The 11,854-nt window shown below is 66.8% G+C and overlaps 1 protein-coding gene and 1 non-coding gene across 3 annotated transcripts; one reads left to right on the top strand and one right to left on the bottom strand.

Moving 5' to 3' along the window:
• Nucleotides 1-557: 557 nt before the first annotated feature.
• PLEKHG2 (pleckstrin homology and RhoGEF domain containing G2) lies at nucleotides 558-11,052 on the top strand. 2 transcript variants are annotated; one of them, XM_070062228.1, is made up of 20 exons: nucleotides 558-1,525; nucleotides 2,100-2,757; nucleotides 3,291-3,425; nucleotides 4,086-4,345; nucleotides 4,422-4,522; nucleotides 5,126-5,192; nucleotides 5,322-5,368; nucleotides 5,610-5,760; nucleotides 5,966-6,103; nucleotides 6,290-6,490; nucleotides 6,821-6,913; nucleotides 6,996-7,082; nucleotides 7,370-7,403; nucleotides 7,485-7,586; nucleotides 7,672-7,719; nucleotides 7,795-7,833; nucleotides 7,972-7,988; nucleotides 8,214-8,315; nucleotides 8,435-9,329; nucleotides 9,410-11,052. In XM_070062228.1, the coding sequence occupies exons 3-20, from the start codon at nucleotides 3,317-3,319 to the stop codon at nucleotides 10,906-10,908; spliced, it is 3,990 nt and encodes a 1,329-aa protein (XP_069918329.1). In that variant the 5' UTR covers nucleotides 558-1,525; nucleotides 2,100-2,757; nucleotides 3,291-3,316; the 3' UTR covers nucleotides 10,909-11,052. The 2 variants fall into 2 exon arrangements, with proteins under 2 accessions (XP_069918329.1, XP_069918328.1); XM_070062227.1 differs by having other exon boundaries at nucleotides 8,139-8,315.
• Nucleotides 1,598-1,690, bottom strand: TRNAI-UAU (transfer RNA isoleucine (anticodon UAU)). The gene is given in 2 exon segments: nucleotides 1,598-1,633; nucleotides 1,653-1,690. It is a non-coding gene; the product is annotated as a tRNA-Ile (tRNA).
• Nucleotides 11,053-11,854: the final 802 nt, after the last annotated feature.

Here is an 11,854-nt window from a genome sequence, read left to right as displayed (position 1 = left end):
AGGTGAGGTCACGGGGGGGAGCCGGGCGAGCCGGTTCCCGAGGCGTCTGGGGACGCTGCACTCGCGTCCTGCCGGGCTGCTAGGCCCGAGCGGGCGGGGACGGGACATTTCCGTCCCCACGGGGCCGGGGCGGCGAGAGGACGGAATGTGCCGGCGCCAGGCGCGGGGCGGGCGGGGACGGCCCGTGGAGTCTGGGGTCTGCTGGGCTCGGAGTGCGGGGGAGGGGGCGCTCCCGTCTCAAGACCCGAGAACCTCGGGACCCCTGAGATCTGGGCCCTGCTCTCTGAGAACCGGAGGCCTCGGCCGTCCCGGTCCCGAGGTATTTCCGGGCCTTGCGAGTCGCGGCCTCGGCTCCGGCTGGGGTCGAGCTCCGAGGCCTGCGCGTGCGGGCGGGGCCCGAGCGGCGGCGGCCTCGGACCATACAAGGCAAGAGGCGTCGGGCGCCTCCGCCGGCCGGGGGGAGGGGGCGCCCCGCGCCCGGAAGCCGCCCGGCCCCGCGTCAGCGCCCCGCCCCGCCCCTCCCCACGCCTCCCAGGCCCCCGCCGCCCCTCGGCCCCTGCTCCCCGGCTCCCCTCCGTCCCCTCCCCCTTTGTTCGCCTCCCTCCTCTTCCTCTGCGCCTTCTCCCCAGGCCGCCTCGATCCTCCCCACCGGCACCCGCTGACCTTTGGACTCCTCGTCCAGGAAACGGCCTGGCTCCCTTGTGGGAAGGAGCCCCTGTCCCGGCCTAGGAGAAGGGAAGTGGCCCCTCGGCGGCGGGCAGCGCAGAGCCGGTCGCAGAGAACAAAGGAGACCGCACGGCTCTCCGCCTCTTCTCCCGAAAAGCCCACACCCAAGAGGCCGCCCGCAACGCCTGCTGCCCGTGCTCTGACCAAGTGCCTGGGAGTCCCTAGACACCCCAGCTCGCGGCCACTACGGCGCTTGGCCACCCCCCACCAGCCGGTCAAAGGAAGCCGGTGTGGCACCTGAATCGCACAGAAGTCCTGAGCGCTGGATGGCCACGACTCAGGGTTGGCCATCTCCTAGCCTGCCCCTCACTTCACCGACACATGGGACCCGCCTGGACCCAGGGCTTCCGCACTGGCTGCCCCTGTGCCGAGCGCAGACCCTGCTGTCCTCGTGGCTCGCCCCCTCCTCCAGGTCTTTGCACAAACGTGGCCTTTTCGGTGACCTCCTCCCTAGGATGTCAAGTTCACTGCTGTTACCACCTGCATCTAAGCGGAGTCAGGCACACACTGAATGTTCAGGCGTTGGAAGAAGTCGAGAGGAAAAGACAAGTTGAATAAGGGAGAAAGAGGAAGAGCCCTACCGCACAGTGTGCGGAGGACCCACAAGTGTCAAACTGAGATTTGCAGACTCGAATCTGCTGCACAGGGCATCTAATCAAGAGGTGACACCACCCCCTGGTGGCCAGTACGGAAACAGCACCTCCTCCCCACTCTGTGCCCAGAACTCTTCGGCGGACTGTCACCAAGTCCCACGCGAGTTTCCAGCCCGAAAATTCTGGAGATGGAAATGTTCGTTTCTGTAAGTGATGTAGATGTTCGGGTTGGTTTATGAGATATATAAGTTTATGAAAACTGGCGGGGAAACTAAAAGTGCTCCAGGTGAGGATCGAACTCACAACCTCGGCATTGCTCCGCCTGCACTGTCATATAAGTACCGCGCGCTAACCGATTGCGCCACTGGAGCTCCGGCCGCACCCTTGCGCCGCGGAGTCCTTCAGTCGTTCATGACCACGTGACCTGGCTGGACAACTCCGCCTAGCATTGCATGTGCAAATAGAAACCGTCTGGCTGTCCAATAGGAGAGAGTACGTGCCCAGTCACGAATTCTCACGCCTCGGAGGCCCTCGCTGTAAAAGGAAATAGTCCGCGGGGCTCCTGGAATGTGGGCGTGTAGCCTGCCTGGGGACGCGCCTCCTCATGAATATTCAGCTGCTGGGAAGGCGGGGTCTTAACCCTTCGCTGGCGGGCCGGCCGGAAGGCGGCCCCTCCCCCCCGCGGGCGGGAACAGGATATGCGCCCGGGCGGCGGGGGGAGGGGAAGCCCGGGGCGACCGCCCCCCGCCCCACAGCTGGGTCCGGACTCTCCCGCCCCAGATGTGGCGCCGCCACCGCCGTGGGATCCCCCTTGCCATCCAGCCAGGAGCCTGAGGCGCCCCGAGTCCTGAACCCAGGCATCCGGAATTTCTGCACCGCGTCCGTAGAGACCTCGGAATCCAGGTGCCCGGCACCCGGACTAGAAGCTCTCAGGTATCCAGCGCCCCCACCTGGGGGAGCCGGCGGCCCGCGACATCAGTCCCCCGAGGGACCCTGGAGACCGAGCGTCCCGCAGCCCTGTTTGGAGGACTCGGGACCCGGAACTACAGACTCCCTCCAGCAGTCCCCAGGAGCCCGCGCCCAGGACCTCTGGGTTGGAGGAACTTGGGGTCGGGCCCTCCAGAGCCCCAGCGCGGCACTTTGGGGCTGCAGCATCCACCACTTCGAGGGGACTCTGGAAGTTGGAAGCCCTACGCTCCCGCCACTAGTGTGAGGGGAACTCGGGAGTCCCGCACGGCCCCACGCGGAAGACCCAGGGTCCCCATCCGAGACTCAAGAGTCGAGGCTCCCGGCCCCCCAACTCAGGACACCGAGAACTTGGGCCCGCCGGCACCCACTGCGCGGGAGACCCCGGATTCTGGTGGCTGAAGCCCGAGAGCCCCCCCCGGGGCAGCGCGCTGGGGTCGGGCCGGACCCGGGCAGCCTCGGCCCCGGGGAGGTGAGCGGGAGGCGCGGGCCCCGCGGTGGGGGAGGGGCGGCGCCGCGGAACAATGAGGGGGGCGTGCCGGCGGGGGGCGCCGCGGCACCGGCCGGGGGCGTCCAGGGCTCCGGGCCAGCGCCCCGGCGGCGCGCGGCCCTCGGCGGGGGAGGGAGCCGTCTGCGGGACCCTGGCATCCGGTCCCCCAGCCTCCGCCCTCCCCTGGGACCCCCCGGCCTCCCGCCTACAGCTTTTCCCAGCCCTGCCCCTCGCCCTGCGCTCCAGGCCGAGCCCGAGCGTTCCCAGGATCCCGGAGCCGCCGGCCGCAGCCTCTACGGCGCTTTGGCTCCCTTCTTTGTCTCCGCTCCCCCATCTCGTTCCGCGGCTTCTCCTCCCTCCCCGGCCCCCTCTCGGCTGTCACTTCGCCTGTGTCTCCTCCGGCAATCGCTCCCGGGGGCTGCTGCTCGTCCCAGCCTCCACCACCCAGCTAGAGCTTGGGCGGCAGAGGCGCCTGCGGGATCCCGTGTCCCACATCCCGGGGGGTCTTTCTGCAGGTCGCTGCTGAGCCGCTCGCTCAGCCATGCCCGAGGGAGCCCGGGGACCGAGCCCGCCCAAACCCAGCCTCCGCCTCGGGTGTGGCCGCAGCGAGGAGGTGTGTGCCTGCGCAGCTGAGTGTGAGACTCGGACAGGTGAGCCTGCAGCCGGGGGCGGAGCCAGGGGGCCTTCGCTCCCGCGTTTGAGACGCTGGGCCGTGCACGGGGCATCCCTGGCGCACAGGGAGGAGAGCAGGCGACAGGTGGTCAGGGCTGTGATGGGGAAAGGTCTGGGGGCTCCGGGAGAGCTTCCTGGAGGCGGGGACATCCAAGCTGAAGAGGCAGAGATGAAGAGGACGCGGAGTTGGGCAGAGACAAAAAGGAAAAGCAGTCCACGCGCAGGGAACAGTACACGCAGAGGCTCGGAGGTGAGACCAGGCTGCGAGCTGCGGCGCCAGGAGGTTCAGTGCGGTGGGCTGTGCAGGCTGCGGGACCCCGCGGCGGCGCGGCGCGAGCTGGCTGCAGAGTCTGCCGTGGCCACACTGCAGGTCCAGGAGTCTGGCCTGTGCCCTCAGGGCACGGACGGGGTCGTGCTCCAGAGTGACAGGGCCAGATGGGCAAGTTAATGAAGGTCAGTCAGCTTGGCTGGGGCTCGGGGGACAAGAGGGCTCCAGACAGAACTGGACCAAGGCGGGGCCGGGGGAGGGAAGGAGAGGAGGGAGCTTGGGAAAGCTGCAGGCCGGGTGGGGGTGCGTGGGGGCTGTAGGAAGGGGTGTTGGCGGAGATGCCCTGACACCCTGCTCTGCACCCCTGCAGCCCCCGCCATGGCTTCCCCCAGAGGGTCTGGGAGCTCCACATCCCTGAGCACTGTGGGCTCTGAGGGGGACCCAGCACTGGGGCCCCCTCCGGCCTGTCCAGCCTCCAGGCCTGAGCCCCCGCCAGGGCCCCCCATCCGCCTGGATCTGTCGCCTGTGGGGCTCCCAGCGTCAGTGAAACCCTCGAGGTTGGAGCGTGTGGCCCGCGAGATCGTGGAGACAGAGCGGGCCTACGTCCGGGACCTTCGCAGCATCGTGGAGGTGAGGCGGGCAGCCGAGGGTGTGGGGGTCCGGGGTCTCCCTGCCCCTCTCCCGTAACCTCAGCCGCCCCCCACAGGACTACCTGGGCCCTCTGCTGGACGGTGGGGTCCTGGGGCTGAGCGTGGAGCAGCTGGGCACGCTGTTTGCCAACATCGAGGACATCTACGAGTTCAGCAGGTCAGGGGCAGAGGGGCAGGCAGGGCAGTGGCTGGGGCGAGTGCTGGGAGGCTGGGCTGTGTCCTGAGCCACACCTTGGGCTGGACGGGGCGAGGCCTGGGGGGCAGCAGGGCCCAGATGAGGTTCGAGCATCAGGCATTGCGCAGGCGTCAGGCTGGGGCTCAGCGCTGTGCCAGGCCTGGGCTCCCGATGAATCCCGGAGTCTTGTGGGTCCTGTGGTTGCGAGTCTGTGTGGCTGGCTTGTCCTTGTTTGCCAGGGGCAGTACTGAGAGTTCCTTGTCCCGGGCAGCCCAGGATGGTCAGTCACCCTAGTGAGGAGACTGCTGGGCCCCAGGGCCAGGCCCTCTGAGCATCCCACAGGATCTTGGCGCCTTCAGTGCTCTGGAGGTCAACAGCACCCCTTCCCCCCATGCTGCCCCTTCCTTGTCATGACACGGTGCCCCCATCAGAGGACCCCTCCTTGGGACACGGCACCCCCTCGAGAGAGCCTGGCAGCCCCCTAGCCCCTCGGCCCAGCTAGCCGTTGGGATGTCAGCCTCCCGGAGTCCCCCACAGAGGGTCGTGGGGGTGGGGCAGCTCCTCAGACCTCCCCTCCCCCCGCAGCGAGCTCCTGGAGGACCTGGAGGGCAGCAGCAGTGCAGGAGGTATCGCCCAGTGCTTTGTGCAGAGGGTGAGTGCAGGTGCAGGGAGCCCTCCTGGGGTGGGATTCGGGCAGGGGGAGAGCAGGCGTGGGCTAGGCTGGAGGGGAGCCACAGGAAGCCGGGGGCCGGGGTCTCCCTGACGCCCGTGTCCCCCGCAGAGCGAGGACTTTGACATCTACACGTTGTACTGCATGAACTACCCGAGGTGAGGGGCACGGAGCCCCTGCTGAGCCCCAGGCTGTGGCCATGAGCTGCTGTGCGGGCCAGCCTCCAGCCCCTGCCCCCCGGCCCACCCAGCTCCAGCCCCTGCCACGCCGTGACCTCTCCCTAGCTGCCCCTGTCCCCGCCCCGACTGCTCCTGAACCTTGGCCGTGCCCTGAGCCCTCCCAGCCCTGCCTGTCAGTCGGAGCCGGCAGCCCCCGCTGACCTGTGTGCTGTGCCCCCAGCTCCCTGGCCCTGCTCCGGGAGCTGGCGCTGTCTCCGCCAGCAGCCCTGTGGCTGCAGGAGCGCCAGGCCCAGCTCCGCCACTCGCTGCCCCTGCAGAGCTTCCTGCTGAAGCCGGTTCAGCGCATCCTCAAGTACCACCTGTTGCTGCAGGTGAGCGGGGCGGGGGCCAAGCCCACGCATCTGGAGGGAGGACTGGCCGTGAGTGGGTGAGGCCAGCCAGAGACGCGTCCTCGCCTGCCTGTCCTGTGGGGTGTGGGGCCTGGCCCGGCTCAGGACCCCCCCCCCGCCTTTGCCCCTCCCTTTACATTACTGTCTCTGAGCCTCCCTGTGTGTGTGCCCTGTGGCTGCCCTGCAGGAACTGGGCAAGCACTGGGCAGAGGGCCCGGGTGCTGGGGGCCGCGAGATGGTGGAGGAAGCGATCGTGTCCATGACGGCGGTGGCCTGGTACATCAACGACATGAAGCGCAAGCAGGAGCACGCGGCTCGCCTCCAGGTGGTCCCAGGGCGGGCTGGGCGGGCCGGGTGAGGGCGGTGAGTGAGGCGGGGGCACTCTCTCAGAGGCAGCCTTGGAGGAGGGCGAGCGTGGCCCCGATCGCTAACCCCTGCTTCTTGGCATGTCTGTGGGTGTCGCCCACCTGTGCCTGTCTGTGCCTGGTGCACCTGGCGGGGCCCCGGGCAGGAAGTGCAGCGGCGGTTGAGCGGCTGGACCGGCCCGGAGCTCAGTGCCTTCGGGGAGCTGGTGCTGGAGGGCGCGTTCCGAGGGGGCGGAGGAGGCGGCCCCCGGCTCCGCGGGGGTGAGCGGCTGCTCTTCCTCTTCTCACGGATGCTGCTGGTGGCCAAGCGCCGGGGGCCGGAATACACCTACAAGGGCCACATCTTCGTGAGTTTGGGAGCTGAAGACCGGATGGGGTGGGAAGGGGCACCCCGACTTTAAAGGGCCACGTTCTCTTGAGTTCGAGAACAGAGGCAAGGCCGGGTAGTGACGGGTGGGCCCTGGACTTGCCCACAAGGCAAGTGTCTTCCTGGGAGGTGGCGGGAGGGGGGGAGAGCATCTCTTCCAGAGGGGGGCAGGAGGGATCTGCCCGGGGGAGGAGGTCGAAGGGGGTAGGGGACAACCCCGTGGGCACATCTTGCCGGGGGCAGGGATGCAGTTGCACCCACAAGGGCACCTGGCCTCTGAGCCTGCTGCCCCTCCCGCCCCTTCACCCAGTGCTGCAACCTGAGTGTGAGTGAGAATCCGCGAGACCCCCTAGGCTTCCAAGTCTCGGACCTGACCATTCCCAAGCACAGGCACCTGCTCCAGGTAAGCCGCGGTGGGTCTCCAGGAGGGCAGGACCTCAGCCCGCCTCCCTGACTCCACCTCCCCCCGCCCCCGCCCCTGCCAGGCCAAGAACCAGGAAGAGAAGAGGCTGTGGATTCACTGCCTCCAGCGCCTCTTCTTTGAGAACCACCCCGCCTCCATCCCTGCCAAGGTACAGCTCCTGCCACGGCTGGGCCCTCCACGTGCCAGGGACCCCTGCCGTGGTCCCCGCAGGCCCCCTGAGTGCAGGGACGCTAGAGGTGCAGGCTGCCCTGCCTGGGTCTGACACCCCCTCCCCCCCCGCCCCACCAGGCGCCCGTCTGGTGCCCTGACCACCTCTCGGGGCCTGGAAGCGCAATAGCGCCTCCCGAGGGTTGTGGTGAGGATCAGGTCAGCAGCCACGCCTCGCTGCACCTGCTGGGAGCCCAGCCCCCCAGCCCTCCTCCTTCTGTCTTTCAGGCCAAACAAGTTCTCCTTGAGAACAGCCTGCACTGTGAGTTGGGGCCTTGGGGTGGGAGCACTTGGGGTTACCTGCACGAGAAAGTAGGTTATTGGCCCCAAACTCTCCCTACAGGTGCTCCCAAAAGTAAGCCTATCCCAGAGCCCCTGACACCCCCACTTGGCTCCCCGCGGCCCCGCGATGCCAGGACATTCACCCCTGGACGGAGGCACACAGGTAAGTGAGCCCCGGCCCCCCCAGAAGCCCCCTCCCTAGGACCCCGGAGTGGGCTCACACGGGGCTTCTGACCGCTCTCCTGCAGCTCCATCTCCGGCTCCCATGGGCAGCCGCCGTGGCCGCAGGCAGTCCGGTGAGTACCACCAGCTGTGGTGACCCGGGGACCAGGTGGGAGCCAGGCCCCTGACATTGCTGTGTCCTCCCCCAGAGCCAGTGAAGGACCCTTGTGTCGTGTTTGCACAGAACGGTCAGTGATGGGTCCGTCCCCGTCTGTCTGTCTCTCCTGGGGGGTGCTGGGGGAGGGTGGGAGAGGGGTGGGCAGCGCACCAGGTACGAGGAGTAACTTGTTCCTGTGTCTTGCTCTCTTCCTCACCTCCATCTCCAGAGAAGCCTAGAGTCAAGGTAAGAGATACTTGGGGACAGGGTCTGGGGTCCTGACACGGGGGTCTGGTGAAAGTGGAATCTTGGAATGCCGGGTCCAACGAGGAGGGAGTCCGGGCGGCGGGGCTGGGAGCCCCCCTGGCTGGGCCGTGCATCCCCTGCCGCCCACAGCATGCTGGCAGCGAGGGGGAGCTCTATGCACCCGCAGAGCCTCAGCCACTGGTTTCTGCTTGTGGACCCCCCGAGGACCCAGAGGATGCGGGGCCCCCCACGCTCGACCCCGCTGGGACATCGATCACGGAGGAAATCCTGGAACTGCTGAGCCAGAGAGGCCTCCGCGACCCGGGGGTGAGCTGGGCTCCCCCCACTGAGGGCCCCAGGGTCCCTGGGTTCGGCCAGACACAGACCAGGGGACAGCTGAGCCCACCCACCCTGGTATCTTCAACCCCTTCCCCCATGCCCTACAGCCATCAGCCCTCGACGTTCCCGAGTTCTCCAGAGACTCCCCGGTGGCGGGCGACAGCGAGACCCTCCCATTCCAAGCCCTGCCCAGCCGGGACTCTTCCGAAGAGGAGGAGGAAGAGCTGGCAATGGAAGAGCGGGAGCCTTCCCCTCTCCACGTCCTGGAAGGGCTTGAAAGTTCCAGTGCAGCTGAGATTCCCAGCATTCCCGGCCTTCTCCGAATTCCGGATGCACCCAACTCTGAAATTCCCCAAGTTCCCTGCCTTCCCAGCCTCTCCGACATCTCCGGTGTTTTTGAAATGCCCTGCCTTCCAGCCAGGCCTAGTGTCCCCGACATCCCCAGTCTCGCCAGCGCTCCCGCCCTGCCCTGTGACGCCTGGCTCCAGGGGCCCCTGCCGGAGCCGCCTGAGACTGCAGCCTCCCGGAGAGAACTGTTCCCCGCCGGAAACAACCCTGCGGCACTGGGGGAGCCGCCCTCGGGAAGCAGGGCCAAGCCGGAGGAGGACGAAGACGGGGTATCTTTCCCAGCCTTCCAGCCCAAGGGTGTCACCCGCGATCGGCCGTTCCCAGATGAGCTGGAATTCCGCTCTTGCTCAGAAATCCGGAGTGCATGGCAGGCGTTGGAGCAGGGGCAGCTGGCCCGGCCAGGCTTCCCAGAGCCACTGCTGATCCTGGAGGATTCAGACCTGGGTGGAGGCAGTGGGAGCGGGAAGGCGGGAGGCCCGAGTTCGGAGAGGGCAGCGTCCCGGGTGCGAGAGCTGGCCCGGCTTTACAGCGAGCGCATCCAGCAGATGCAGCGGGCTGAGACCCGGGCATCAGCCAACGCCCCCCGCCGCCGGCCAAGGGTCCTGGCCCAACCCCAGCCGACCCCCTGCCTGCCCCAGGAGCAGGCTGAGCCAGGTAAGGTTCAAGTATGTGGTCAGCAGCAGTGGCCCCAGCTGGGTGTTGGCCCCAACTCATCCTCTCTTCTTTTCACACAGGGCCCCTGGCTGCCTTTGGACATGTGCTGGTATGTGAGCTGGCCTTCCCACTGGCCTGTGCCCAGGAGTCTGTGCCCCTGGGCCCTGCTGCCCGGGTCCAAGCTGCCACACCCCTGTCTAAGCAGGGAGGCCTCCTGGATGGTCAGGATCGAAATGTTTCAGATTTGTCTGAGCAAGACCACGTGGGCACCTGCATTCCTGCGCCTACTACCCCTCTGCCTGAGAAAGGGGAGCCCCAAAGTTTCCAGGCTCCGGCCATACCAGGCCCCCCAGCCACCCATGTTCCAGCCGTTACAACGTTCCCTGATCAAGGCTGCCTTGAGACCGAAGTTCCAGCTGCCAGTCCTTTGGTTGAGCGTAGAAGCCATGTGGATGTACAGGCGCCCAGGGAGGGGCACCACCTGAACACCCCAGCTTCGCCCAAGCAGAGCTGTTGTCCTGCTGTCCCGGGGTCGGCCACCACTCCTTTGCCTGAGCAAGAAGACCACCTCGACGGCCTGAGCCCCAACCGCACACCAGTGACTATGCAAGGAGGCTCCAGGGATGTTGGGGGTCAAGCTGCTGACCCTTGGCTGATGTGTGGAAGCAGCCTGGACCCTCCAATCCCAGCTAGCACCCCACCGCCCTTAGTATATGACCTCTCAGACGCTCGGGTTCCAGATGCGTCACCTTCGCCTGCCCGTGGACACCACCCAGACCCTCAGATCACAGCTGACACTCCACCACCGTCTCTGTCCCAAGACCCCCCAGACCCGAAGGTTCAAGCTGCCACAGCCTTGCCCCAGCCACAAAGCCTCACAGACACACAGGTCCAAGCCCTCCCACCTTTGCCCAAGCAGAGTGGCCACCCGGACGACCAGGATGGGACTGCTGCGGCCCCACTCCAGGAGCAAAGCCTCAGAGACACGCAGGCCCCAAAGCCCACACCTCTGTTGGAGGAGGAGGGCCTCGCCAAGGTTCCAGATGCCACAGCTCTACCAGAACAAGGAACCTCCCTGGGCACTCAGGGCCAGTCATCCAGCCCAGTTGAGACCACTGTGGTTTTGTCCAAGCCAGGAGGCCACTTGGTCTCTCCTGTTGCCAGGTCAGAGTCTTCAGACTTGACCCCACCCCATAGCCCCCCACCCCCCACCCGCCAGCTCCTGGGCCCCAGTGCAGCTGCTCTCTCCCGGTACCTGGCAGCCTCATACATCAGCCAGAGCCTGGCTCGGCGGCAGGGGCCTGGGGGAGAGGCCCTTGCGGCCTCCCGGGGCCCCTGGCCCTCCTCTGCCCCCACATCACGGGCACCTTCCCCACCGCCCCAGCCCCAGCCCCCACCACCCCCAGCCCGGCGGCTCAGTTATGCCACCACAGTCAGCATCCAGGTCGGGGGTGGTGGGCGGCTGCGGCCGGCCAAGACCCAGGTCAGGTTGAACCACCCCGCTCTCCTGGCCCCCACCCAGGAACCTGTGGGCCTTCGCAGGGCCCAGGGGGCTCCCGAGGCCCCTTTTCCCACGTGAACTGGGACAGCAGGCCTCCCCCAAAGCAAGGACTACAATCGGCTGCCACAGGCCCCCAGAACTTCATGCAAAAATCCAAATTGCCGCAGCTGCCCCACAACAGGGTCGGGGATGGGATGTCATTAATATTTTGTTAATATGAAACCATGTGTGTTTGCCCATTGTGGAGGTGGGGCAGGGGTGACACAAGATGTGGAGTCTGGTTCTGGAAACCGACTCCTTTGAGAGCTGGACCCGCTGCTTGATGCTTAGCCAGGAGAACCAAGAGAAGTCCTGCTCCCAGGAGACCCTGGAAACTCGTTCCCTTAGTAACTTCCCACCATTGTCCACCTCACTGCATGGCCCTGTCCACAGGCTGTCGCTGCCTCTGTCTCCCTGTCCATCTGTCACTCTGCTCTCACCCACTGCCCCGCCCCACATCTCGCACTCCATCCATCAGCCCATCCACCACCAGCCATCTTTCTGTGCAGGACTCACTGGCTGGCCGGCCGGCAGCCTTCCCTCCGTCTGTCCATTTGGCCTTTTCATCCTCCCGTCCCATCAACCCCACCACCTGTCCCTCCTCAACTGGACTTTTCTGGGGCTGGGTCCTGCAGGGTTTGAGACACCGCCATGCTCAACACTGGGGCGGGCCGGGCTTGGGGCTTTGGACGGGGAGAGTCTGCCCCACATCTGCCTGCTTTCCCTTGCTCCCCCACCCCATCCTCATGAATGTCCCAATTCTTGTGCCCGCCCACATCACTCCCACTGGCCTTGGGGCCTGTGCAGTTCTCCCCACCTCCCCCCGAATACTCCAAGCTGTGCAGACAAAGGCTGCTATGTGAGCCCCCCACCCCCAGCAGTGCTGTGCCCAGGGAGAGGCCGTTTCTGTGGTGATAACATTGGCTTCCAGCACACGCGTCCGTCTTCCCTGGGACTCTCAGGGGCCCTGGGGTCAGGGCTGTCA

The sequence above is a fragment of the Oryctolagus cuniculus genome, chromosome 18, assembly GCF_964237555.1.
Source record: "Oryctolagus cuniculus chromosome 18, mOryCun1.1, whole genome shotgun sequence".
Lineage (NCBI taxonomy): Eukaryota > Metazoa > Chordata > Mammalia > Lagomorpha > Leporidae > Oryctolagus > Oryctolagus cuniculus.
This window is presented reverse-complemented; position numbering and strand designations above follow the sequence as displayed.